Source organism: Sciurus vulgaris (genome assembly GCF_902686455.1).
Source record: "Sciurus vulgaris genome assembly, chromosome: 14".
Taxonomy (NCBI): domain Eukaryota; kingdom Metazoa; phylum Chordata; class Mammalia; order Rodentia; family Sciuridae; genus Sciurus; species Sciurus vulgaris.
Genome location: NC_136475.1, coordinates 59,054,893 through 59,079,381, shown reverse-complemented (window position 1 = coordinate 59,079,381; position 24,489 = coordinate 59,054,893). Strand labels below are relative to the sequence as shown.

At 34.7% G+C, this 24,489-nt stretch overlaps 1 protein-coding gene across 2 annotated transcripts in view; it reads right to left on the bottom strand.

Moving 5' to 3' along the window:
* The window catches only part of FBXO11 (F-box protein 11), an 86,641-nt gene that overhangs the window by 18,111 nt on the left and 44,041 nt on the right, over positions 1-24,489 (bottom strand). Inside the window, exons 2-5 of one of the 2 annotated variants that reach the window (XM_079111619.1) lie at positions 2,885-3,012; positions 2,676-2,757; positions 1,916-2,057; positions 182-311 (exon numbers count right to left, since the gene is read on the bottom strand). In XM_079111619.1, coding sequence (XP_078967745.1) covers positions 182-311; positions 1,916-2,057; positions 2,676-2,757; positions 2,885-3,012 — 482 coding nt within the window. Of the gene's footprint in view, positions 1-181; positions 312-1,915; positions 2,061-2,675; positions 2,758-2,884; positions 3,013-24,489 lie in introns of both variants that reach the window. The other variant, XM_079111618.1, reaches the window with a different exon arrangement.

The window sequence follows — 24,489 nt, the reverse complement described above, 5'->3', positions numbered from 1 at the left end:
ACCACCAAGATAAATTATTAATATGTCAGTAGTGATAAGAATTGTTAGATATTTTGATGGTTGATAAATAGTTGGTGGCTGGCCTTCAAAACCTATTCTTGAGTTTAAATTTAATTTTTAAAGGAACTTTTGTTTTACACATGTATAATATAAATTAATATTTTCTATTTATATTTCATACCAACTGCTGGAAACTCTCTTTCCAAGGATTTGGATGCTCATACTCTTCTGGATTAATCTGGTAGAATTTACCAGGTTCAGGATGCATCATAGGACGGGTATATTCAAATACTTCCATGTATAATCGTTTCCTAAAGGGAATTAAAGATTTTTGTTATAAAATGTCCTTTAGAGTAAATGAAAATTTAAATATCTGAGGTCTCAAACGCTTGAATAAGAATAGACAAAAATAAATATAAAAACAGAATTTTATTTCATTTTTTTGAGCAGGGCCTCACTATATTGTCAAGGTTGTTCTCAAACAATCCTAACACCTTACACCTATCCAGCAGCTGAGACCAAGTGCCATGTGCCACCACTCAAAGGCAACATATAGAACTTTAAATGTGAAAATAGTTTTTGGCTAAAATAATATAGCTGTATATGAAAATTAGTCTACCCCAAAGAAACGAAGTGTCAATTTCTTCAAAAATTGTTCACTCAGGAGGGGAGGAAATGTCACACCTACTATAAAAATTTCATGCCACTTTATTTTAAAAGACAATTTTCAATAAAATACTTTGAGTTTAATTCTTCCTACATCTTCAGTCTATTTACATCTTATTAAGTACCATAAAATCTTAAAACTGAAGTAATAACTATTTAATTTCTTGTACAATGGAAAATGTTTTTTCTTCTACTTTTCATTTTCAGTTCTCCTTTCTAACATAAGTATACCTTTTCAGTACAAGCACAGTGTATTTTCTTCGTCTTTTTATCCACAGATATTTCATTTATTACAGCTGTGATTAAACAGAAAATAGTCTATATTCTATTTTTTTCACTTATTATAAGAATGCATTTTTCCATCTTATTAAAAACGTATGTAGGGCTAGGTAGAGAGTTCAGGGGTAGAGTTCTTGCCACAAACCATGCCCCACATTCTGAAAACAATTTTTTTTTTTTTTTTTTTTTTTTTGTAAAAATCACAATTAGGCCAGGCACTGTGGTGCATGCCTGTAATCCCAGCAGTTCATAAGGCTGAGGCCCTAAGCAACACAGCAAGACCCTGTCTCTAAATAAAATATAAAAAAGGGCTGGGGATGTGGCTCAGTGGATGTGGCTCACTTCTGGGTTCAATCCCTGGTACCAAAAAAATAAAAAATAAAAAATCACAATTAGCAGACAACTAGCAGATATATCTCAATCCTCCAACTACAAATTACATAGTTTCCTTAGTTCATTCTGTCACTGCTAGACATTTAGATTATCTCTAATTTTTCCTCATCATTAACTATGTTGTTATGAAAAAATTGTTATAAAAAATTGTGTTAAGTATAAAAATTGTCAGAAGTAGAATTACTGGGCCAAAGGGAATGCTCATTTCATGGTTTATGAATAAAACTTTTTCAAAAGTGACGTACAAAATATACACTTTCACTAAACTATCAGATTTAACACTCATTAGCTATTTTAAATTACATTTAGCTCTGTTTCTACAAAGCAATTAAATGAAAAACACTTCCCTTAATCTTTCAGTTGCTATTAACTGAAAAAACAGCATAGAAATTATTTCATTTACTGTTTCATAAATACTTCTTGGACTGACAATCCACACTTGTGATAAACAGGTATATTGGAATTTATAATTCTGTTCCGACTACTTAATTATAATTACCAACTCATACTTCTCTACGTTTAGCATTTTGGGCAGCATACAATACATCTCAAGTTAAGGAACAGGTTTTCCACTTACCACAAAATTGGATCATTAGCAAGTTCACTGAAGCGTTTACACACACAAGCTGCTCTACAAAGATCCTGTTCCAGCAAATAAGAGAAGATTTTTAAAACTACTTCATCTGGCAGTTTCTCCTGAAGATACTGTTCAGCAGGTGCTGCTAAAAAAAAAAGAAAAAAAAAAAAGAAGGATGAATAAGTAGAATGTAAACAATCTATCGTGCTAACAATGCCTTTCTCATTAAAGAACAGTTTTCATATTATCAAATGAATAACATTTTTTTTTTTTGGTAATGGTCATTTTATAAGCATTTGACCTTCAGAGATGAGACACATTTATCTCTATTTAACAAGTATTCACTTAGGTATTTAATGTGCCATTTATAGTTAGAATAAATATGGGAAGAATTTTTAATAAGAATACAAGTCCAAGAGGGAGAGGTAAGCATTCTAATGTTATTTAATACTCTAAAATATAATAATAAATATATTTAATTTTTTGGTATGAAGCAAAAAAAAAAAAAAAAATTTTTTTTTTTTGGTACCTGGGATTAAAGTCACAATCCCAGCCTTCTTATTTTTTATTTGGAGACAGGGTTTTGCTAAAGTTGAGGAGGGCCCTGCTAAATTGTTGAGGCTTGCTTTGAACTTGTGATCCTCCTGTTTCAGCCTTCTGAGTCACTGGGATTATAGGTGTGTGCCACTGTGACTGGCTTGAAGCAAAAAAGTTTTAAAAATTATTTTACCCTATCCCTCAGTTTCTCCGTAGGAAATACCTGATAGATCTTGTGACTTTCCAGATACTCTTGCACGTTTTGCCCGGTGACCAAAGTTTTCTGTAGTTGAAGTTGAGGCACCCTACAAAAACAAAAATGAAATTAAAGCAAATGTTTCTATCATTACTTCTAAAAAAAAAATGATGACATTCCCTTTGTTTCCTAAAATCCTTTCATTACAAAAACAAAAGAAATTACAATTAACATACCTCCATACTGCTCTTTGTAGGACACGCTGTTCTTTTCGGCAAAAGAGTTTTTCTACGAAGTTGGTATGGGCTATTTTGTGCACCAGGACCTGATTCTTCTGCAACCATATCTGCAGGTACATCATCATCTGTTATAAACAAAAGCAATAAGAAAAATAATCACCTTTTAAAAAAAGGTCTACAGATGCAGTAAATTTTTTAAAATTTCAAATTTGGAGGGACAGAAGATGAGATACAAATTTTACATAAAATTCCAGCCAACTAGATAACAATTCAAAAGAAAAGTTAAAGTTCTACAAAACTTGGAGGACATTAAAAAGAAAACAAACACAGGTTAAAGAGGATACCTGCTTGATGAAAGGAGTGCGAAGGGAACTGGTACTATATGGTTAGAGCCTAATGGGGAGGTGAGGTGAGGTAGACAGACTGGCAAAGGGTGTCATAGTCAAAGCAGAGTTAAGAGGGTATCAATGAGGAGGGTCAGTCTTGAGTCTCAGATGCTAGGTAGGGTAAAAAGGATGTCCACACAGAGCTCAGTCTAGCATATGATGCTGGAACTTAAGAGGGGCAGGAAATAAGTCTGCATAGGGGAGAGGGAATGGCCTGGAATAGGAAGTCAGAGAGAGGAAGGAATTACACAGGAGAGCAGGCAGCAGATGTACAATTACATACAACAGGGAATGATGATCAAATAAGTCAATAGGATAATGGAAAGCAGATAATGGGTCAGGGAAAACGGCTGTAAATATAAAAAAAAAAGCAAGAATAAACCCTTTGGTATTAGACTGAATAGGAGATATCAAGTGTGAACTCATGGTTTCCAAGCACATATACAGAAATGCATATAGATGTAAATGTTCATATATGTGTGGACATATGTACTTACACTTCCTAGCTCTATTCACTAACAAAGCCTGAGAACACTGATCTTCCAAAATCAATGAGCATAAGTGAGGCCCTGGGATCACTTTTCAACATGGAAAAAAAAAATAGACATAAATAGAACATGTTTAGTATATGTGTTTTAAAAGCCACATATACACATGTATATACATGCACATGTGCACGCACTCAACTTGAAGAGATTCCCATTGGTCAAAGAAAAGATGGGACAATTTATTTACTTTTAGGCTATTTTTTTGGGGGTGGACTTTTTAAAAAATCTATGTATTTTTTTTAAAGATGGGACAATTTGAACATCAGTAAGGATAACTGGAATTAACAGAAAGAAATGTATTTAAATTCACAGGTACAAAGTACAAAGAAAAAACTTTGAAAGATGCATTTGCAAAACTGGTGAATAATGAGAAATAAACATTTATTTTTAGTTTTCTTGCTGTACTGGGGATTGAATCCTGGGATAGACAAAAGCTCTACCACTGAACCATATCCCTAAACCATTTTTTTTTGTTTTTGTTTTGTTTTTTGTTTTCTTGTTTGTTTTGGTACTGGACAATGAATCTTCTGGCGTTGCTTTACTACTGAGCTACAACCCCAGGCCTTTTTACTATGAGACCTAGGTTGCTGAGGCTAGCCTCGAACCTGCAATCCCCCTGGCCTAAGCCTACAATTCCTGAGATTACAGGAATGTATCACAGCACCCAACTTCCCCAGATCTATTTAAAATTTTGTCTTGAGATAGGTTCTTGCTAAACTGCCCAAGCTCGCTTGGAATTCGTGATTCTTCTACCTCAGCCCCCAGAATAGCTGGGAACACAGGTGCACACCAGTGTGCCTGGCTATTTATTCTTCCTCACTTACATAAAATGAACCAGCAGATAACCATGTATTAGAGAAGGGAAAGATTCTCTACAGATGCATTTTAGCAATAAAAGAATAAGAAATAATAAAAATGGAGAATCATTACTTTTTCAATCTTCAATGGATCCACTGATTTAACTGCTGAATATCATTAGTCACTAATAACACTACAAAAATCAGATTTTATAATTCTTTTTTTTTTTTTTTTTTTTTTGGGTGCTGGGGATCGAACCCAGTGCTTGCAAGGAAGCACTCTACCGACTGAGCTATCTCCCCAGCCCCAGATTTTATAATTCTTGATGAAATAGAGCCCATAATCTATAAAGTCTTACCAAAAACATTGGGTCTGAATCTGATCAAACTTTTACAAAGAGATTTTACAGGTCAAATTGTAGATGGTAAGAAAAGTGGGGGTAAATGGGGAGTAGGGAACAAGCAAAAGCAAAGTGTACTGAAAGCATACACTGTGATATTTTTAAAAAATCAGAAAATGATTATCATGAAATTGCCTTTTAGGGGATCAAAGATGGCAGATTACAGAAGGTTACACTTTTCAGTTGCTCTGAGGTTTGGGACTCAAGCAATGAGAGTACTGCTTCTCAGCAAGGTAGGTAACAAAAGTTAATTCACTAAAATTCATTATCAGAGAATCATAAAAGACCCAGAAATTCAAGTGCTTTGAACAAAGGACACAAAATAGTACATTGGAGCTAAGTCAGTGGGAGAAGAAGTGTCAGTTAACTGCAGAGGGGAGGTGAGATACCAACAGGGAGAGAGAAATAGCAGGCCAATACAACATGGGAAAATCTACAGAACAGAAAAACAGTCTGAGCTTAGCTGAATCAGAGGCTGTGCAGTGAGATGGTATTGGAAAAGTGCTCCACGTTTCTCAACTAGTAAGTGGAGGCTGGGAGCCATCTTGAAGAGGCCAGGCTGTGGCCTACTGCTATAGGAGTCCAGGAGATCATACAAAATACTGCCATCCTATCCCAACAAGTGCATACCATCAGGCCTAGGATTTGCCTAGTGGAGTATGATCAAAACAAGCAGAGAGGATTGTGCCCAGGGAAGCTCAGGTTTAGGGACAGCAAGGGGAATGCGGCTTGTTTTCCTTTAGAACCTAATGGCTCACAGGACCATCTGAAGAAGGTCTAGACACTGGATAGGTGGGTACAACTGCACTCTGGAACTGAGTCTGGGAAGGATACATTATGAGCGGTGGAGTGCAAGACCTGTGCAAGGTTGGTTATTCTGTCCTAAAAGTAGAATCCTTGGGAGGACCCTGAGATCCAGATGCCCTGAAGAGACTGGCATTTGCCTGGCCCTAATTTCTCCAAAGCAGATACCACCTGACAAGGTTCAGATCAGAGCTAAACCCTAGTGGTTGGAACTTCCCACCCCACCCTGGTAGTACACTGATCTAGCATGTCCCAACAAACTCCAACTGACAGTACTTTCCAGTCCATCCTACCTTATACTGATGAGAAGGGAAGCTGAGGGCTATTTCAGTCAGTTTGGGTTCTAGGCCACTCTGGCTGGCAGCCTGGTGAGCAACATAAAAAGAGGAAGGCTTAACAATCCCAACTCTTTCTAAGGGGTACATAGCATAGGAAGAAATGGAAAGAAGGGTAGTCTGGCACAGGCAGTGAACGTCTATCCTCATTGAGCTTTGACCAACTTAGCAAAGACAATCCTTTATTTCTTTTTAAGAATTTCCTTTCTTCCTTCTCTTGGTTTGTGACTACACATGCATAATATTCCACTCTCTCCTTTTTATTTTGGTACTGGGGATTAAACCCAGGGGTGCTCAACCACTGAGCCACCTCCCCAAATCTTTTTAAATATTTTATTTAGAGACAGGGTCTTGCTGAGTTGCTTAGGGCCTTGCTAAGTTGCTGACGTTGGCTTTGAACTCACGATCATCCTGCTGGGATTACAGGCGTGAACCACCATGCACAGCCTCTTTTTTCTTTTCATCATTCGTTACTTCACTTTGTCTTCAGGGTTAGGAATTTTTATTTGCTTTGGTTTGACAATATTTTTTTTTTCATTACTCTTTCCTTTCTTCTCCCTCTAGTAGCCAAATTCTCTTGTTTTTTTCTTCCTTCTTTTTTTAAAACTATTTTTTAGTTGTAGATGGACACAATATCTTTATTCATTTGTTTATTTTTATGTGGTGCTGAAGCTCAAACCCAGTGCCTCAAACATGCAAGGCAAGCGCTACCACTCAGCCAGAACCCCAGCCCTTTTCTTCCTTCTTTACAGCTGTCACTTGCTATATCTCTTCTGCTTTGTTTCTTCACATTCTGAAGAGTCTGAACTTTCTTTTGCTTTCCTACCTCATTTTTTTCCTCTTAACTGTACTTTTACTACCTTTCAGAACTATCTAGCTTATATAATTCTTGCCCACACCACTCAAGTTGTTGCATTTATTAGTACTGTGGGGTAGAGTTGATACCTGCTGTTTAAGGCTAGATCTAGCTCATCACTGGTTAGTGTTACTGACCCTGCCATTCCTTTTTCTGTGGTAATCGGTATTGTAGTTGTCATAATAGATATCAGGCATTTATTTTAATGCTGTATATTGTTTGCTGCTGTTGTTTGTTTCCCCCCTTTCTGAGAGGTGCTGGAAATCTACAGCATAAAGTCTGTTACTGAACTACATCCACAATCCAGCAAAGAGATGCATACCTTGCTCCACACACAAATTAATCATGCTCAAATTTCAACAATACTTTAACATACAGAACAGGGGAAAGAAAAATCCCAAAATGACGACCAGGCCCCAACTAGAACAGGTAGGGGAAGCCTTCAGGTCCCACTCAGAGACATCTACTCCTATAACAAAATCAGAGAGAGACTCCAAGATGGAGGCTGAGGGACTGGGGATATAGCTCAGTTGGTAGAGTGCTTGCCCTGCAAGCACAGGCCTTGGTTCAATCCCCAGCGACGCAAAAAAAAAAAAAAAAAAAAAAAAAAAAGGGGGGGGGGGGTTGAGAGGAATCCACAATGTTGAAGAAGCTAAGAATGAATCAAATCAGCAGTTCTGCAGTGGCAAACTGAAAGGCATTTGAGGCTGAAACTAAAACTAACCTTTGGATTATGCTGAGCCTATGTGTAAGAGCTAAGATATAAAGACAGAAGAGGTCTTATTACAAAAGAGACAAGTACTCACCAGAGGACTCCCTCATAAAAGGGTAATCACATCTCAACAGATGTGTGAGAACAAGACCTTTGAAAACATGAAGAAACAGGCAAGCGACCCACCCCGCATTTATAATCACCCAACAAAGAAACCCACAGATATTGAAGGGGATAAAATTCCAAAGAAAGACCATGAATTAAAAGAGCACATACAACTGAGTGCAGTGGCACACGCCTGTAATCACAGCAACCTGGGAGGCCTAGGCAAGACAGCCACAAGTTTGAGACCAGCCTCAGTCAGTGAGATCCTATGCAACTTTGTGAGCCCCACCCCCACTCCACTCCCATCTCAAAAAATAAGAAGGGATGGGGTTGTAGCTCAGTAACAAAGTGCCCTTGGGCTCAAGTCCTGGAAACCTCCTTCCATTACCAACAAAAGAAAAAGCAAACATAGGAGGTAAAAGAACATTTCAAAAAACAGAGATTCTAAAAAGAAAACAATCAGAACTTCTGGAAATAAAAGATAAAATAAAGTAAATAAGAAATTCACTTGAAAATATTACCAACAGTTAAGTTACACAGAAAACAGAACTTCGGGCCTCAAAGACAGGGTATATGAACTTGAACACTCAGTAAGCGGTAAAGAAAAAAATAAGGACCATGATCAGGATATAGAAGAACTCTGAGCTAGGAGTTGTGGCACACACCTGTAATCCCAGTGGCCTGGGACACTAGGGCAGGAGGATCACAGGTTCAAAGCCAGCCTCAGAAAATTAGCAAGGCTGTAAGCAACCTAGTGAGATCCTGTCTCAAAAAAAAAAAAAAGGGCTGGGGATATAGCTCAGTGTTGCAGCCTTGAGTTCAATCTCTGGTAACAAAACACAGAACAAAAAAACCCAACTTTGGCCATTAAGAGACTAAATTTAAGAGTTATTGGGACTGAAGAGGGAATGAATATTACAGACTAATGACAGTCAAGAATCTTTTCGGTGAAACAGAAAAACTCCCAAACCTTAGGAATGAGATGGACATCTACACACAGGATACATACACAGCCCCAAATAGATCAAAAAAGAACCTCTCCAAGACACATCATAATTAAAAGAGTAAGGATAGACTATTAAAAGATGCAAGAGAAAAAGCATCAAGTCACATTTATAGGTAAACCACCAAGGATTATTTCTGACTTCTCAGTTAAGACTCTAAAATCCAAGAGGGCATGGAATGAGACAATTCAAGCTTTGAAAGAAAACAATTGCTAACCAAGATTGCTGTATCTAGCAAGCTACCATTTAGAATCAAAGAAGAAATAAAATCTTTTCAAAATGAGGAAAAACTACAAGAATTCATGACCAAGTCAGTAATACAGAAAATAATAAAAGAAAAAGAATGGAAGATATTCCATGCATATGAAGTCTGAAAGTAAACAGGAGTAGCTATTTTCATATCCAACAAAGCAGATACCAAGTAGAAATGAATCAAAAGGAAGATGACTACATACTGGTAAAATGAACAATCCAACAAGAGACAACCCCAAATGTCAATGCACCTAATTATATAAAACAAACACGTCTTAATAAATCTCAGACCCCAATCCAATAAAACTGTGATTTCAACATACTCCTCTCACCCATGGACACGTTTTCCAAACAAAATCGATAGACACTTCCGACCTAAGTAATATGATAAATCAAATGAACCTAACAGACATTTTTGGAATACTTCCATCTAACAACTGAATTCAATTTCTTAGAAGCTCATGAAACCTTCTCTAAAATAAACCGTATTTTAGATCACAAAGCAAGTTTTGGCAAATACCCCCCCACAACCCCCCCCCCCAAAAAGAAAGAAAAACTTTATATAGCCCCTTGCATCTTATCAGATCATAATGAAATGAAATTAGAAATCAACAGCAAAAATTATAGAAACCATAAAATACAAGGATATTGAACAATTCCCTTTTGAAATGGATCTTAGAGAAATGAAATATAAAAATTCCTAAAATCAAAGAATAGCGATACAATGTATCAAAATCCCTGGGACATTATGAAGGCAGTTATGAGGAAAGTTTATAGCATTAAGTGCCTAATTAATGAAAGAACCCAAACAAACAGTTTAATGTATATCTCAAGGCCCTAGCAAATCAGGAACAAATCCCCAAATCAATAGAAGACAGGAATTATTAAGATCTGAGTCAAAACTAATGACGAAATGGAGATTTAAAAAATAACAGATATTTCTGAAATACAGAGAATCATTAGGGAAGATTCTGAAAACGAATTGGAAAATCTAGACGCTACTGACAAATTTGGAGAAACATATGATCTATCCTAATTGAACCAAGAAGATACAGAAAACTTAAACAGATGAATAGCAAGCAATGAAGATTGATGGCAAAAAAAGCTTTCTAACAAAGAAAAGCTCCAAGACCAGATGGATTCTCAGCTGAAATCTACCAAACCTTTAAAGAAGAACTAATGTCAATCCTACTCAAATTATTTCATGAAATAGAAAAGGAGGGAACATTCCCAAATTCATTCCATGAAGCCAGTATCACATCTGATACCCAAATTGGATGACCACATCAAGGAAAGAAAACTACAGATCAATATCCCTGATGAATACAAATGCAAAAATCCTTAATAAAATATTAGCAATCCACATTCAGAAATATATTAAGGCAAACTCATTTCAGGGATGCAAAGTTGATTCAACATACACACAAATCAATAAATAATGTATTTCATTACATAAACAGAATCAAGGACAAAAATAACATGATCATCTCAATAGAGGCAGAAAACTTTCCATAAAATTCAGTACTCATTCATGTTAAAAACACTGAAGAAGCTAGGTATAGAAGGAACTTACCTTGTCATCATAAAGGCTATATACAGTAAAACCAAAGCTTACATACTGAACAGAAGAAAACTGAAAGCACTTCCTGTAAAATCAGGGGCAAGACAAATGTTCATTTTTACCACTCCTATTCAATATATTCCTTGAAACTCTAGACAGCCATCAGACAAGAGAAATAAAGAGTTACAAATAGGAAAAAATGAGGTCAAACTATCTGCAGATGACATGATATTATACTTAGAAGACCTCAGAACTCTACCAGTAGACTTCTAGAGCTGATAACTTCAGTAAAGTAGCAGGATACAAAAATCAACATACAAAGGGGGGGGGGGGAAGATTCCAAAAACCAATATATTTCCTATACTCCAAGAATGAATCTGCTGAGAAAGAAAATCAGCAAAACAATTTCATTGTCAATAATTTAAAAAAATTTTTTTTAATACTTAGGAATAAATCTGACAAAGGTGGTGAAAATCTCTACAATGAAAATCATAAAACTGAAGAAAAAAACCTGAAGACCTTAGAAGATAGACTTTCCATGTTATCAGATAAGCAGAATTAATATCATTAAGATATTACTAAAAAGCAATCTACAGATTCAATATGATCTCAAAACACCAATGACATTCTTCACAGAACTAGAAAGAAAAATCCTAAAATGCAATTTGACGAACAGAATACCCAGAATAGCCAAAGCAATAAGAGCAATGCTGGAGGCATCGCAATAACTAACTTCAAATTATACTACAGAGCATGGTATTGGTCTAAAAACAGACTCGAAGACCAATGGAACACAGGGACAAATCCACAAAGATACAGTCATTTGATCCTTGACATAGGTACCAAAACATACACTGGAGAAAAGATAGCCTTTTTAACAAATGGTGCTGGGAAAACCAGATATCCCTATGTAGAAGAATGAAACTAGACCCCTATTTCTCACCTTGTGCAAACATCAACTCAAAGTGGATCAAAGTCCTAGGAATCAGACCAGAAAAAAAGCAACTGGTTAAAGAATACACAGGGTCAAAACTCCAACATACTGGCGCAGGCAGACACACACTTAGGAAGACTCCTAAAGTTCATGAAATAAAACCAAGAATCAATAACTGGGACAGCATCAAATTAAAAAGGTTCTGCACAGCAGAAGAGTCTATTACAATAGGAGAAAATCCTCTTTCAACAGGGGACTAATATCTACAATGTCTAAAGAAGTAAAAACACAGCAAAAAACAAACACATAACCCGATTAAACACAGCAAAAAACAAACACATAACCCGATTAATAAATGGGAAAATGAAGTAAACAGACATTTCTTGAAAGAAATAAAAATGGTCAACGAATACATGAAAAAATGCTCAACATCCTCAGCAATCAGGGAAATACAAATCAAAACTACATGAGATTTCACCTCACTTCAGTTAGAATGGCAATAGTTAAGAATACAAAAACCAATAAATGCAAAAAAGTATATTATACACTGCTGGTGGAATTGCAAATTAGTACAACCACTTTGGGAGATTTTGAGATTGGAGATTCCCAAAAGATTTGGAATGAAACCACCATATGACCCAGTTAATTCCACTCTTTTATCCAAAAGAACTAAAATCAGCATACTACAGTGGTACGTGTATACCAATGTTTATAGCAACACAATTTACAACAGCCAAGTTATGGAACCAGCCTAGTTGCTTGTCAACAGATATTCTGAAAGAATAAAGAAAATGGGGTGTGTGTGCGTGTGTGCATGTGAGCGCATACAACTGAGTTTTACTCAGCCATAAAGAATTATGAAATTATGTAATTTGCTGGTAAATGAATGGAAATCGACAAAATTATGCAAAATGAAATATGCCAGACTCAGAAAGTCAAGATACAAATGTTTTCTATGCAGAAGGGGAAGGGATCTCAGTAACTTGAGTGACTGAGGCAGGAGGATCATGAGTTCAAAGACAGCCTCAGCAACTCAGTGAGACCCTATCTCTAAATAAAATATTTTAAAAGGTCTGGGGATGTGGCTCAGTGATTAAGTGCCCTTGGATTCAATTCCCTGTAAAAAAATAAAAATTTAAAAAAAAAAAAAAAAGTAGAGGGAGGGAGAGAGTAAGGGGGGGAGGGGAGAGAAGGAATTAAATAGGGGTTAGAGGCTCAAAAAAATATAAAGGAAACCAAAAAAGTAGGGAAAGCCAACTGAAAGAGAGGGAAGGGAGGGTATGGGGAAGTACAGGGGAATGGAATCTACCAAATTATGCTAGATCCATGTACAAATATACCACACTGAATCCTGCACAGAGAATGATAATGAACTAAAATGATAATCTTAATAGAAGAAGGGAGATCAGGTGAATGAGGAAGGAGGGGAGGGAAAGGGAAGGCACTAGAGAAGGAGACAGCAAATTATGAGCATGTATGAATATGGCATAATGAATCCCACTATTATATATAATTATAATGCACCAATAAACAACATCAATGAAACAAAATTCTTTTAGTGGAGAGAGTGGATAAGATTAGAAAGGGGCACATGAAAGTCTTTTCTTTTGAGCCGTCTATACTACAAAGGATTGAACCCAAAGGTACTTTACCACAGAGCTATGTCGAATTTTGAGATAGAGTCTAAGTTGTTGAGGCTGACCTTGAACTAGTCAACCTCCTGCCTCAGCCTTCAGTGCTGGGATTACAGGTGAGCACCACCGCATTCAACTTCTATTTGCTTTATGAGTTTCTCTAGCTGGCTATACTTTACAATAATCAATGTAAAATAAAAGGGGAGAATATTTAGAGATTTTTCATTCAGCTGAGTAAATTTGTATTTGCTCATCTATGGAAGATGATAATTAATGTCTCCCTCTTATTCATGGGGAATATGTTCTAGGACCTCCAGTGAATGCCTATAACCATGGGTGTAGTACCAAATCCTATAATGCCTTTTCCATCTTAACTAAGCACTTACGCACTGTGGTCAATAGCTTTTGCAATTTAAGGTGCAAGAGCAGAACAGCAGGTATCTCTATTTTTCTTCACAATTTTACAGATAGAAGATTCATTCCTAGTGTAGCTTTTAGCAACATTTTTTTCTTTCCTTGGTATGTTGAGAACTTTAAACCTCTTCACTAAAAGGAAAGCATTTTATAGCTTCTCTTTGGTTTCGGAAGGAAATGTGCTAAAATTTCTCACTATCTCTCATGGTAGTCCATTTTTAGCCTATAAAATCTTTGGTCTATATACTACTAGGTGCTATCTGGCCACACAGATTTAAGATTATCATTTCTTTGTGATAAATTATTCCATACATCATTATGTAATGGCTTTATCGCTAATAATGCTTTTTTGCCTTAAAAATCTATTTTTGCCCAATAACATTTTCTGGTCAGCTTTTTGGTTTTTTTTTTTTTTAAATCAACCTAGTATTTTTTTCAGTTCTGTATTTTCAACTTCCTACTTCTATGTGATTACATTTTAGATGTTTTCTAACCATTTATTATTTGATTTTCTTTCCTTTTTGGTCAAAGCATATCATTCTAATCTGAAATTTAACCCATCTAAAGTCAATTTTCATGATTATATTTTTAATTTCTACAAGCTGATTTGGTTTTCTTTTTCATACTGGCTTGTTATTTTATCATGCTTCGTTTCCTTATCTCTTCAATTATTTTACACACACATTTTATATTTTCTTTTCGATTTTTCTATCATTTAGTTTCTTCTTGAGTATTCAACTAGTGGATACTTTCTATTTTAATAAGGTAAATTATTTCAAGTTCTAAAAGCTGTAGTGTTTAGGTCTCTGTGTCAGCTCTATTTTGAAAAGTTCTAAGATCACATTTCCTATTGCCTGAAATTTACACTAAAATTCCATCTGGGCCCCACAGAATATACACATGGGACCAAAAGGCCCCTGTGCTGATATACAGCAAAAGATGATCCCATTTACTGCTTTGATTCTATTTCTCTCATTTCTAGTATCTGTGACTATCTTCTTCTTCTCTCCTTGCTTCAAGTTAGTTGTGCATTTATACTTTTGTTCTTGTTATGAATTCATTTAGATGTTTGCAGTGTATGTATATGTGAGTGTGATACCAGTTTAGTTTGCCAAGCTGCCAGTCAGTCAGTTTCTATAATACTCAAAAACACATTCTCAAACTTTTTATCCCATACAAACCCTTCTATTCAGTGACTTTCACCTGTTTCTTACTACAGATACCGACTCATACCACCCTGGAATCCTTTCTTCCTCACCATCAACACAGCAAATATTAAAGACTTGAGAGTAAATTAATAGGAAAGGGTAGGTATTAGCTAACCCTGCTGCAACCTGAAGTTAACAGTAAATAAACTCAAGATGCCACATGATTTCAATCATATATACTACAAAATCTTCATGTTTACACTGTTCTGTTCTAAAGCACTCAAAATTCAGTTATAAAAATACATCATTAAACTGTGCTGAGGTAAAGAATGTGTTACATTTCTATATCATTTTCATAATAAATTACCATTGACTGTTCTGAGAATCAGGTATAGTGCTAGAAAGTACCTTACACAAGGGAATGATAACCTGGCTACTACTGTGAAAAGAAGCAAAGAAGAAAGTTAAAAAAAAACAAAAACAAAAACAAAAACAAAAACAAAAAAACGCCCCAGACAAGGACTACCCTCAACTTCTTTCTGCCTCCAAATCTACAAACTCATTTACATGTATATTCGTTTTTTTCCCTCCTAATATAATGGAGACATATTACCCAAAACTGACCTGATACACAATAAGTAATCAAAAAATATTTGTCACCTAAATAAATAAAACAACAAAGTGAATGACCCATTGTTAGCTGCCAAACTGGCTCAAATCCAAGAACTATGAAGGATTATAATTTTGTGCTGACAAGAAGTTTAAAAACAAGACCTAGAAATAGAAATCAAGCTGTAACCTCCTTTTGTGTGTGTGTGGGGGGGGGGGGGAGTGCTGGGGACTGAACCTGGGCCTTCCAACTGAGCTATATCCCCAGACCTAAGATTACTAAAAAATAACTCTCAATACTGAAAATGTTTGAACTGCAACTTACAAAAGACTCAATTTTCTGTTAGAAAAAGTGTTCTAGACCAGAAAGTTCCAATATAAAGAATGTGATCCATATATATATATATATATATATTTTTTTTTTTTTTTAAGTTTTTTAGTAGCTACATAAAAAATGAAAGTGAATCAGGTGGTGCTTGCCTGTAATCTCAGCTACTCAGGAAGCTGAGGCAAGAGGTTCACAAATTTGAGGCCAACTCTAGCAACTTAGTAATAAATGCCCCGGGTTCAGTCTCCAGTACCCAAAATACACATATACATATATATAGTGATATCAATTTCAATGCTTAATCCATCACACCTAAAATATTACTTTAGCATGTACTCAATATGAATTTATTGAGATTTTATATTTTTATATCATTTTTAAAATCAATACGTATTTTTACATATTTTACAGCATGCCTCAATTCATACTAGTCATAATTCAAGTGCTCAATATTCATATATAGCTACTGGCTACTCTAATTAGTGTAGTCATATATTTATTTCTATATCTGTATTAATTTATATCACACATATGTTTTTATTGAACTTTTATCAGTTTGGTTTTTTGGTTTGTTTTTTTTTGGTACCACGGACTGAATGAACCCAGGACACTTAACCACTGAGGCATATTCCCAGTCCTTTTAATTTTTTATTTTGAGGCAGGGTCTTCCTAAGTTGCTTAGGGACTCACTAAGTTGCTGAGGTTGGCTTTGAACTTGTGGTGTTCCTGCCTTAGCCTCTGGAGCATTTGGGATTACGATGCCCAGGTTATCAGTTCCTTTAAAGGAAAAAGTTAATAGTATATAATTTAAAAGAATGCTATATACATATCTATAATAATAATGAAATTTATAATTTCTGTATTTTACTTCAAACCCTATAAATATACTAGAATCCTCACGATTAGTAGGAACCAAAAGGATAAGTAAAGCCTTCTGGAGACTAAACATACTTTTTAACCAAATAGTTACATTGAGATCTTGAGTACTAAATAGCATGAAAATTTCTATTAGGGTTCAATTAAGAATCCTGTGAGTTCATTCTGAAGCACGCAGAATATCCTGATTTTTAAATATAATTATCTTAAAAACCTGCAAAAAACCATGCTGCTAACTGGTTGGGACTTAAAAGTCTAAATTCTTCAGGTGGTAAACTAACCGAAAGTTCAAAATCAGTTTATAGAACTTAATATATGGAAGGTTTTTCTATAAATACTATACATATTCCAAACTACTTACCCAAAGACACCAATCGGATTGGAAACTTAGGCAAATCTGTGCTACTAACAACTGTGTGTTTAGAAACAGCTCCCAGTCTCATGGTGCAAAGAACCACACTTGACAACTGTTTCTAACACAGTTGGGAACTACCACAGCTCTTCTCCAATTAAAAAAAAAAAAAAAAAATCATGAATAAACTGAAATCAAGAGAAAATTTATTTTAAAAATTCTAATTTGAATATTTTACTTAGAGCTTAAATATTATAAGGGAGGGAGGCAAAAAGTAAAGATAGTATTTAAAAATTGCTAATTAAAAACCTGACTTGTGGGGCTGGGGCTGGGGCTCAGTGGTAGAGTCTTGCCTAGCATGTGTGAGGCACTGGGTTCTATCCTCAGCACCACATAAAAATAAATAAATGAAATAAAGATGTTGTGCCCATCTACAACTAAAAATATAAAAAAATATATACCAAATAAGCTTATTTATTAAAAAAAAACAAAAACAAAAAAAACCTGACTTGCTGCAATCAGATGCTTCTGATATTTTGTAGTTACCAATTTTAAAAAATTATTCAGGATAATGCTATAAAATACTTCCATTAGTGTATTCAGTTATTAAATACACATATAAACATTTTCTTTTTCTTTTATGGTACTAGGGAATTGAACCCAGGGGGCACTCAATCACTCTATCAGCCTTGTTTTTTATTTTGAGAAAAGGTCTGGGTAGGATGTCCAGGTTAGCCTTGAACTTATGATTCTCCTGTCCCAGCCTCCAGAATTGCTGGGATTATAAGCATACACCACTGTTCCCAGGAAAACATACACATTTTTGTTGATTTTTGACCAATACATAAGCTATAGGGATTACTTAAGCCTACTTCAAAGAAAATATACATACACCTTGACTAATTAATAACAATCTTCAGAAACCAAATCTTTGATATTGTAAACAGCTACTGAAAATTCATGAGGCTTCATTTCAACAGAAGAAATTTAGAGCTATTCATTCTAAACTGCCTGGCACAGAGCATGCTCAACAAATATTTGCTGAATGAGTGAAGAATAAATGATGAAATGTACCATGCATGGCCTTAGATACTGGTGAAACAGATCTTCTAGAGTACTGCATTTGCCCTCCAAGAGCTTAAGACAGACAAATAAACAGGCAATAGTAATGCAGTCTGTCTCATGCTACACGTAAGGGTAAACAAAGTACTTTGGGAACACAGAAGAACAGCTAATGCAATCTTAGATGATGTTGGGGCATTAGCAAAGGTTTCTTGAATGAAGTCCAAGTTGAGAATTACACTACAACTGGGAATTAGTCAAGTGGAAGGAATAATATGTGTGAAGACCTGAAGGTGCTTACTTCAAATACAGAAATCAAGGAACTGCCGGATACTACATTTGGACAGACCATGTACCAGCGATCAAATAAGGCGGTTATAATTAACACTTTGAATAATTTAGACTTTACCTTGAAAAAATGGATAGTCACTGAGGATTTGTAAAAAGAACAATGAAATATTCTGATTTGTGTTTTAGGATGTGTTTAGGATGATGAATCAAACATAAAAACAATAGGAAATAGCACTGCTGGTAGGAGACGAGTTAGGAAGCTGTGGCAGTACTACAAATAAGAGATAAAGATGGCTTGATAAAGATGGAAGAAATGAATAGATTTGAGATATATTTACAAGGCAAAATTCATAAAATTTGATGACTGACAAGATATGGATAAGTGTGGAAAAGAGGTTGGAGGTAGGAATAATACTGATTTGGGCAATTCAGTGGATGGTGATGTAATCTAATAAGGCAAGGACTCTTGGAGAATGAGAGAGACAGGGAAGGAAAAAGATGAATTAAGGGTTTTGAAGTACCTGTGAGACATTCAAGTGGAGATGTCTAACACAAAACTAAATATTGGCTCCCAAGTTCCAGTGAGTCATATGGGTTAGAGATAGGGGGTTAGGGAATTTTGTCACTCTGAAAACACTACAAGAGTGGAGAGTCAGAAAGTAAAGATAAGCTATCATACACATGTAGTACAATACTGATGGTTTCATGCTGTATGTATAATCCAACTCCTGAGAAAGTTTATATAATGTAAAGTGGATTAGTATCTGTTGATGTCAAAATTATCAATATCATGTCTGTGGATCCCAGAATTTACAAAATGTCATAGCTTTGGTTTGTGAAAAATAAAAAAAAAAATCTCCAAATTTTTGACAACTACAAATTTAGGGATAAATGTCTCATGTAAAATTTAGCTTTATTTTCATTCTTTCTTGTTCTATATCACATTCTGTTCTCCCAAGACATTTTCTCCCACTGTTTTCAGGAAAATGAGCATAAAATAACCTCCTCTTAAAATGGAACATTTTAAAATTCCTTGTATTTTTGTATTTGTTCATCCAGTTTCACATTTGCAGTATTTATTGTCAAAGTTCATCATAAGTACATTTTTAATTTTAAAGAACAAGAAAAAAATGTAAAGTTAGTGATTGTCATCAATTTTAAATATTCTCAAGTTCAATCCAAGTTCAACTGGCAAACAATTCAACACAATGTTAAACCTAAATAGAACCAGAGTATAAAATTCATCATTAATTTAGTATCAGAATAATCACAGCTCCAAATTAACATTCAAACTGAGTTTTAGGATAAAATATGATTCACAGAAGTCACCAATCACTGTTAATTTTCACTTACTGGCAGACACTGTAAACATAAAGCTGTACCACTTAAGAACTTGTTCTAGTATGGGAATGAGACATGTAAATGAATAACAGAAACAACATAGTAAGTGCCATACTAAAACCATATGAAAGGTGCTATAGGAGAAGAAGGAACCCATAAGTCATTATATGCACACGGATTGAAAGAAACAATTTAGCCTGTCCTTAAATTTATTTTCACATGAAATTTAGACATTTCTGGAAATGCCTTTTATTGGTTTAGTTTTATGGTGGGAGAAACAACCAAGATCAGGAAAGTAAAGTATAAAGAGCAAAATGGGAATAAAGACTATTATATTCTTATAAGCAATAAGTGCTTAACCTTTCTGTTGGGAATTTCCACACACAAAAAAAACTATTTTGTTGAAGAAGGAAAATAGACTGGGGGCAGGGGAGGACTAGGCAATATCAGTTATAAGTAATGTTTTTACAGATTAAGAAATCACCTAACAGCAATGATTATTTATTCGCCTGTTTTATTGATGGGCACCTGAGGTCCATGAAGGTTAAATAAACCACTGAAAGGTTACCAATGGTTTTGTTTTGTTTTTGTGGCCTTGAGAATCAAAGTTAGGGCCTTGTGCATGCTAGTCAATTGCTCTACCAGTGAGCCACATTCCCAGTCCCTAAGTTCAATGTTTTTATTTTTATTTTTCACTATGAAGTAATTTGGAAATAATTTTTAAAGTTTACTATAACCTGGGTGCAGTGGTACATTGTTTGTAATCCCAGTTACTAAGGAGGATAACCAAGTTTGAGGTCAGGCTCACCGCTTTAGTAAGACTTTGTATGAAAATTTAAAAAATAAAGGATCTGGGATGTGGTTCAGTGATAAAGGACCCTTGGGTTCAATCCCCAACATAAAAGCAAAAACAAAACGATCAAAACCCTATGAGGGAGAAATGACTCTCATTACAAACTACTCATGACAGGTTTTAGAAGAGCAAACAAATATGGTGTTAAATCCATAAATGCCAATAGTTGATTACAGATAAAAATGAACACTGTTCCCTTGAAAGCATTAGTAGTTATTTTGGGTGGCTATAAAATTTTTCCAACAATTCTGCCAGTTTCAAAGTATGTATCATTTATATTTTTCTGAAATGTGTTCACTTAAAAATTTTTGATCAATAAAGAAAAATATACAAAAAGGAAAGCTATTCAAAATTTCATCAAAGTTCATACTATTAATATTTAGAAATATTCTTGTTATTTTCCCTATACAAATTATAACTGAAACTCCATCCTGCTTTGTATTGTTTTTTCATTTTTACTCTATCATGAATAAGAATTATGTTCAAAATAGACATATGCCAAAAAATTTGTTTTATTTTGTTTGAGACAGGGTCTCCCTATGTTGCCCAGGCTGACCCTGAACTTCTGGGATCAAGTAATTCTACTTCTACCTCATCACCAAGTAGTTGGAAATGCAGGCACACACTACTGCACCCAACTCATGTAGTGAAATTTTTGCTAAAACATAGTTTTCAATGGCTAAAGGATATAAATATTCCATGATTTAGTTAATCAGTTTGACCAGTTCCTTTTATTAAAATTTAACCAGTTCCCTGTTATTAAGGTTTTTTTACTTTAGCTGTATTTATAAACTCCTTTAACCATGACGAATTTATCCTTTAAGAATAGATGTGAAGGAAAAAAAAAAAAAAAAAAGAATAGATGTGATTTTTAAAGGGGGGAATCATGAACTGAAATAGATTTCCATGCACATATTGAGTTTGTCAGGATAAACCCAACTACTATGTATAACTATAAAGCTCCAATAAAAAAAGAATAGATATGATTTTTTATATTAGCTTATTAAGTCATTTTAGCATCGTCTAAGTTAACTTATCAAGTTAGGGCATAGTAAGAGCATTTATTAAAGTACTTATCAAACAGGCATGGTATCAACATACACTTTTCTCTCTTAATCCTTACTACCAACCTATGTGGTTGACTATTAGTACCACTTTACCAATGTGGATACTGAGCTTTAAGAGAGATTAACTTTTTAGAAATCAACAGCTAGTGACATGACTGGGATCTAATTCAGGAACCCACAGTTCTAACTTCTATGTTGCTTCCCTAACAACAAAAACAACAATATAACCAATAACAACTAGGCAACAATAATTTGCAGTGAACATTTTATCAATGCACTGGGAACTATAAAAATTTTACATGAATTATCTCTGTACTGTTACAAAAAAAGACCTAGTTATTTTTAGTTCAACTTGTCTATCCCAAAAGATGTTATATACATATGTGTGATATGTGTATTTATTTATTTATTTATACCTGTATATTTATTCACTGTGGACTTCCTCCTTAGAATATCCATGTCTTTCTCTGTACTTACGTAACGGTATCACTTAATGTTCAGCCAAACCCTCATTCTCTTTAAGGTCTTTTACAATTTTCTCATTGTAGACTTCTAGAAAAATTAACATTTTGTTAAAAAAAGAAAAAGTAAAATCAAATGTGAAGTATGAAATGAAGTAAAAGAAAACTCTTTTAAGTTATATGACTTTGGACAAGCTAGTTAACCTCTCTAGACCTCAATTCTTCACCTGCAAAATGAATGGCAGGCTAGACCAGTAGTCCTCACTCTTCCCCCATAATCTGATTTCAGAAAGTTGGGGAGGAGTGAGCATTGGTAATATTCCCAGGATCTGCTGGGCCAGAATCACACTTTGAGACCACTGGGGCTGAATAAAGGGAGAAAAAAAAAAAATCTTGGAATGCTAAGGTAAATGAACTCGACTTAATTTTACCTTTAAAAATGTTAAACATTTTTGGTTAGTGTTGTAACATTTATCAAATTATTTGTTATTAGAAGACTTAGGTAGCCATGTGTATGTAAGAAACTAAAATGTAACAATTAAGACTGTCAATAATGGCAGTAAACAAAAAGGCCTAGATTAATTACAGTAATGAGAAAGGGGGTTGGGGGGAACGATGACAAAGCAAACACACACACACACAATTATTATCTATAAAACAGATCATGAAACCAGGAATTGTTTCCTGGTATAGTGAAATCACTAAAATACTGCTAGGGATCTAATGTTTAGGTTACTTTATTAGTACATTTCACTTTCAAACTTTGAAAAATAAAAACTTTGGGAAAAACGACAGTTTAGATAGACCCATTTTATCTCCAAAACTTTTGTATTAGTAGAGAAATAAAAAATTTAAACCACTACAAAGAAAACAGTATGTGGACCATTAGGGCATGAGAGATTTCAACAGATTTCTAGAAGACACAAAAATAAAGGAATGTTGACTGGTGAAACAAAGCTGAAGAAGCTATAGCTATTAAAGTATGAATGATCCTACAGCAAAAGAGGAAGTTGTCAAATACCCTCAAAAATTGAAAGAAGCTTTCAACTCTTAAAATTTAAGTATAAAGGACAACAGTAATACATGGATCTCAAAATACTGTAGGTCAGCCAAATGAAGTCAAGTCTCCCCTTTGAAAATTACTAAACAAGAAGGAATGCAGAATAAAGAAACTTCCAGATGAGCAGAGACTTATAAAGTTACTCTCCTACATAACCTTTGTTAGGAAGTTACTTGAGCAAATTTCAGCAAAACACAGAAATGGGAAGACATGGTAATTAATAGAATCATCTCAGTAAAGTAATAAAAAGAAGTCATCTGAAGATAAAGAGTATGAATGTAGCAGGTCCAGAGAAACCAGTATATATTGGAAGAGAAGTCCAGAAATGAAAACTGGGAGTTGGGGGAGCGGCAATAGATTAGACAGTAGTAAATCTTGAAAAAACTTGAGGACATGACAAAAGCCATAGTAGTAGTTTTAAAAGAATTCATCTGGTCAGCTGAAGAGACATACACATGCAATCCCAGCTATCTGGGAGGTTGAGGCAGAAGGATTCCAAGTTGGAGGACTGCCTGGGAAACTTAGTGAGACTTGTCTCAATATAAAAATTTGTAAAAAGGGCTGGGACGTAGCTTAGTGATAGAGTGCTTGCCTAGCACATGCAAGGTTCTGGGGTTCAATCTCTAGTACTACCAACACACACACACATCAGTACAGCTATGATCTCTTTTGACTGATTCAGAAAGAATATTAGCTAGTGAAGTAGAATCCTAGCACATATTCATCTATGTTCATAAGGTGAACAATATTACTATAGTCTCAATCTGAATAAAAATCACAAGAAAATTTCAACAGTGTGATATATACATTGTCCACCTTGATAATGAAAATGTAGTACTTAAGCTGCATAGTGGTAAAAGGCAAGAACCACAAATGTCTTTGTTATACAAGAGGGTGCCCACAGACATAATACAAGTTGAGGAAACACAAAATTTAGTATGCAAAAAAAATTTTTTAACTTAAAGGATAAATTAAAGTGATATTGGGATGAGTACAAGAATGATGCAAGTAGACTATCACAGCAAAAAAATCAATAAATACATAAATGTGATAGAAAAATAGTTGCATAAGCACTGAGTAGCCAAAATAGACATGACTATGTATGGAAATTTATCCACTTTACTAAAAATTCACTGCTCAGGATTCCTCTATCTTTACTCTGCACACAATTTTTAAAATTAGAGTGACAGATAGTCTAAGTACATTTCTAATAGCACATGATTTGTTTTCCAAGATTATAAAATCAGTATAAAAACTGTCCCAGTTAACAAAAAAATCCCACTTATTTGGAGAAAAAAGACATAGATGGCAATTAACCAGTAATATAGTTATTTTATATTCCCATGCATGCAAATACATATTGTTTTACTATACAGAATACCAGGTCATGTGATACAATTAAAGACTATGA